We start from the raw sequence: 5,191 nt of genomic DNA on the forward strand, positions 1-5,191 counted from the left end.
CACGCAGAGAAAAGATTAGCCAACAGAGCTAAAATTTAGCAGTGACAGCTAAAATGTGTCTTTGAAATAGGGACAGCTAATGTTGTTGCTGCCACACCTCAATTTATTAGCTCTTTGAATTTAGATACTGCAGCAAAAAATATTAGCTGTTAGAAACAAGTAATATTTAGCTGTATATATTCAGCTATTTAGCTTTAGCAACAGTACGTAAAATACTTGCAGTGATGCTAAGAATATTAGCCAAAATTGCATGTGTCTTGGTGGTGGTGCTAAATGACCTTAGCTGCTATAACAATAAATTTTGTAATGGCAGCAATGCAGTATTAACTAAAATTTAGCACCACCACCTAGATACATGCAATTTTGGTTAATATTCTTAGCATCATTGCTACATTTACATATACATATACATGCATACACACATTTTAATTACAACACAATGGCTATGTCAAAAATTTTTAAACATTCTGTATGTATATATTTGTATATATCTTATGGTAAAAGCTATTTAATTGTCCTTGTTAAAACAAAAAAAATATCAGGTCTAGATAAGAATGATAGGATTAAAAGAAAATATACATTATATTACACAAATATTATAAATGTATTGTCATAAACGATAATGGAAAGAAACATTTATATTAAAAAGAAATAAACACAGAAGTAAGTAAAAATGGCTCGTATGACAAAATAAAAAAATAAAAACATGAGGGGCTCAGAGCAAGATGTTAGTGTTCAATTAATATTTAATAATATATATATAATAAATTAAATAAATATTATATATATTATTAAATATTAATTGAACACTAACATCTTGTTCTGGCTCTGAGCCCCTTATGTTTTTATTTTTTAAACACAGAAGTTCGCAAAGTTCATGTCAAAGGATATGAAGTAGAATGTAACAATGAAAATGAATGGTTACTGAACTTGTTGATTACCAACCAACCAAAAATATAAATATTTTAGTAGTAAGTATCATGTAACAATCATAGTAAAATAAACATATTTTTATTTTTAATTTATCAGTCTCACAAAAAATACTTTAAAACAATGTAACGTTCTCCATTTGCCATTTGATACATGTAAAGTGGTTGGTAATCAACAAGTTCAGTACCTTTTATGCAAAACCATTTATCATTTTCATTGTCACATTCTACTTCATACCCTTTGACATGAGAATTTAATCCTATATTAAATAAAGGTGAACATATAAACAAAGGTTCACCTTCATGTAATAAAATAATTTTTATAAGTCCAAAGCATAAATCTCCAGAACTATCTGTTCCCGTAATAAGAGCAAATCCAAGTTTATATCGAACATTTTTCCATTCTATCCAGTTCATACAATAATTTTCAGAATTCATTTTCAGAGAATTAGGGAGTGATAATTTGAAGAACGAATACTGAGGAAATTCTGAAAGCTTTTTACTTTTTCCAGGCCCTCTAAGAAGGCAAGATAGAATGCTACACTGTGTTGTAAATCTATAGCACAAACTCAGCTGAAATTTGATAGCAAGAGACAAGAGAAGATTTTTTCTTGATTCTGTTGCAGTGCAATATGCTTTCAAACGTTTATGCATAGCTTCAAAACGCATGCAGGATACATTTGCAAACGGTCCCATGTAATTAAATATTCTGGCATAGTGCAAAAGAAAATGATGTTTAGGTTTCAATTTTTCTCCGGTGATTCTAAGGTATAACTCATTGTGCTCTTTTGTTAAAATTTGTAAAACATATTTTATATCCGATGGAAGTCTTTTTGCCTGAATTATGCTAAAGATATCATGTAATAATAGATATAATTGCCAGAACTCATCATTTTCATGAACTAGATCGCCAATAAAGATTCCAAACAAACGTACGAGTACACTCATTTCATTTGCTGTCATTTTCAATTTACTCTTTTCTAACATTTCAAGAGTTATACAACGTGGCTTATTTAGACTGTCATAAGGACCATAATCAAACATATTTATTCTGCAGTTGAGCGTTTCTATAAATAAGGGATCTAATTGTGAAAAGTGTTTCAAGATAGGAATCATTGAGTAGTGTCCTATACCTTCCAAACAGTCGTGCATTCCATCAACAAAAGGCATTTCTATAATATCTATCGATGGTACGACATTAAAAATACACTCTTCTTTAATTCCAGTCAGACTTGCATTTTCTGCACTTAAGTCATTTTGGTAGCTTTCAGAAGTTCTTAACAAAGTTAAGTCTTCAGTGCACTGGACCTCGGTCAAAAGTTTTGATGCTTTACAAAAACGGCACATAAATTTAGCAGAAAAACTTTCAACTAATCCACACATGGAGTGAATACCAAGATTATCTCCAGTCAAAATACTGGTAGCAAAATAAACTCTCTTATTCTCTTTCATTGTATTTATTTCTATCCCTTCAGTTTCTAAAAAAATGAGTTCATTAATCAATGGAGCAAATGTTTTCCTATTACCAAAATTCTTTCTATCATTACTATGAAACAGAAGAGCTAAAAAGATATTATCCAACTTGGATTGGCATTCTGGGGGCAGACAGGGTACTGTTACATACACTGCACCTATCTTTTCTAAATGTGGTCCCAGAGGGTTATTAGGTTCCCAGTCATCATAATAAATTAGAAGTGGAAACACTATATCCGACTGTTTAAAGTATTTAGTGGTTACAGATCGCCATCTTTCACATTGTATAAAATTATATATCATATTTGGCTCCGTTTGTAGTTGCTGCATGTATTGTATTGTACTATTGAAAGCATCAGGAAGCTCAAAAAATTTCTTTAGAACTTTTCTAAGTGAAATGTACTGTGCAGTTACTGGTTTCATTTGCAGTTTTACACCATTTTTTGTATTTTTCTTCTCTATACAAGAATCAATGTAGTAAGTTTCAGGTGGTATATATGCGCCTGTAGATTTAAAATACTTTATGCGTTTGTATTCTGTGGATAGATGGTGGAATGGATTACTCAGAGATTTAAACATGTCTTGAATGCTGTTAATATCTTCCGCCTTTGCGTGACAAGTTGAAAGTGTATTTAATACTTTTTGCTCCAAAATGTTAAGGAAACTTCCACTGAGAAAACTACAAATATTTTCGATTATAGACTCAACCTGATTACGTGGGAGACCTGGTTTTGTATTAATTTGAGATATAAGAATATTAGCATGTTTTTCCAACATAGTATAAAAATCTGAAGGTGATATGTTATCAAATAATTCTGTTTCATGGAGAACATTTGTTTCAAAAAAAGTTTCAGTGTGTGTCTGATCGTAAGAGTCTACAGAATCTATTTGTATTACATTATTAGAATTGTCAAAGCGATTGGGCATATCATGGTTTTTGCTCAAGTGTTTTCTAAACGAATTCCACACATTAAATGAACGTCTACAAGTGTCTATATTGCATCTGAAATATGTACATGTTGGATGTTTTATAGTGAAATGAATTTGAAGAGCATCAATGCTTTCAAAATATTCATTACAACTATTTTCATGACACTTTATAAGAACCATGTTAGTATAAATGAATGCAGCACATACAAAACATACAGCAACAGTTTTGCAATATTATAAATTTAAACTTAAATACTAATAATACTATATATGTTAATCTTATGTCAATTTTATATTCAACTACATATCACATGTTAAACGTTCTCACAGAGCGTATAATTAAACTAAACATTATTACACATTGTAAGTATTGCAACAAAAAAACGATATTGAATAATACTTTAACTTAAAATAGAAATTAAACAGTTCGCTTTTTTAAAGAAACAAGAGTTTTAGAGAATTTGAAAAATAATTTGTTTTATATTTTACTTATTAATAAAAAAAGATTACTTTTAATTAATCACTTCATAACGCAAGGATAGCTTAACATGCTATAACTCAACTTTACTTACTTAACTGTCAGCCTTAATCTTTAGGTACTCTTCTATTAAACCTAGTACTGTAAGATTACAAATATCTTTGTCGCTTGGTGTAGAGATTTCGTATATACATCGTTGCAAAAATAGCCATTCCCTGGCACATTCACTTGGGTAGTTGGTATCTAACGCATATGTTGATTTGAACGCTATATCAATTGCTTTTAATGCAGTCTCCACCTCGTAACATATGTCATTAATAATTATATAGGAATGCTTAATGTAATCCAACTGTGCACCAACAATTACGGCTTGCACTCCCAAAGTAAGTCCATACTTTGCATATTTTTCTCTCCTCAACTTCAATGTGGGTTCAATGTCATTTGTAGTCTACAAATATAATATATTTGTCAAAATTTTGTATTAATATTATTCAATATTTAAATTTGTATGAAAAAAGATTCTTATATTTAAGTATGAAGTAGAGGAAACTCTCTTTATCAGTGTGAAACAGGTCACAAAGAACTCAAAAGTTATTAGTTACATTTACATACTCTTAACAGATACATTCTCTACAGTAAACAATTTTTTTATAGCAATGATAACATTGCAATTATCTAATCTATTTACAGTTCCGAATGCATTATCCGTTAAGATTTCTAAATCAGTCGGACTAATTAATATCTATGCAAGCTAGATTTTCATACAAAATTATCAATTCTTTATCAGTTAATTTAACTCCATATGTTAAAAAGATTTTACTTTTATAAAATATACTAACCTTCACAAAAAGTAAAAATGCCTCACGTGACTCTTGGCGCGAAGGTCGCCAACTTATTTTCTTTCTTTTTAAAGTAGTCACTACTGTGAATAACGAATTTATAGCAAGCAGTGTTCTTACTTTTTTACCTTCTGAAATTATTTCAGTTTACATTAGACTTAGGTTAGGTTAGGTTAGGGTTAAATTAGGTTAAGTTAGATTAAACCAACGGCACGCGAAACTATTTTTCCTACTAGATTACTTACGTCAGCTAATCAGGATTTAGTTTTAAGTTGCCTGATCTAAAACTCTGCATCCTTATTGGTCTTGTAAGCAATCCAGTAAGAAAAATGATATCGGGTGCCGTTGGCTTAAGATTAGCTTATATTAGAATCTATTTAAAACATTTTGAAACGCCGTATAATTATAATCTTTCTTTGGGCGATTATGAATATAGTAAGATAGACCGAGCATTTACCTTTATTTGAGGAGTAACGGTATAAGACAAAGACGGTTATATAACAAACTGAAAGAAACCTGAGAGCAGTGCTGTCCGAGAGCGG

General features: G+C 30.3%; 2 protein-coding genes across 2 annotated transcripts in view; both read right to left on the minus strand.

The window, feature by feature from the left end:
* Positions 1–900: 900 nt before the first annotated feature.
* On the minus strand, positions 901–3,769 carry LOC105556038. The gene has a single exon (XM_012003093.1). The coding sequence runs from the start codon at positions 3,510–3,512 to the stop codon at positions 1,032–1,034; it is 2,481 nt and encodes an 826-aa protein (XP_011858483.1). The 5' UTR covers positions 3,513–3,769; the 3' UTR covers positions 901–1,031.
* A 62-nt stretch (positions 3,770–3,831) lies between these two features.
* LOC105556039 overlaps positions 3,832–5,191 on the minus strand; it is a 5,490-nt gene continuing 4,130 nt past the window's right edge. Inside the window, exons 10-11 of the mRNA XM_012003094.1 lie at positions 4,650–4,780; positions 3,832–4,258 (exon numbers count right to left, since the gene is read on the minus strand). Of these exons, the coding sequence (XP_011858484.1) occupies positions 3,905–4,258; positions 4,650–4,780 (485 nt within the window). The 3' untranslated portion in view covers positions 3,832–3,904. The remainder of the gene's footprint in view (positions 4,259–4,649; positions 4,781–5,191) is intronic.

This window comes from Vollenhovia emeryi, unplaced genomic scaffold (assembly GCF_000949405.1).
Source record: "Vollenhovia emeryi isolate VEMERY1.0 unplaced genomic scaffold, V.emery_V1.0 DF940413.1, whole genome shotgun sequence".
In the NCBI taxonomy this organism is placed as follows: domain Eukaryota; kingdom Metazoa; phylum Arthropoda; class Insecta; order Hymenoptera; family Formicidae; genus Vollenhovia; species Vollenhovia emeryi.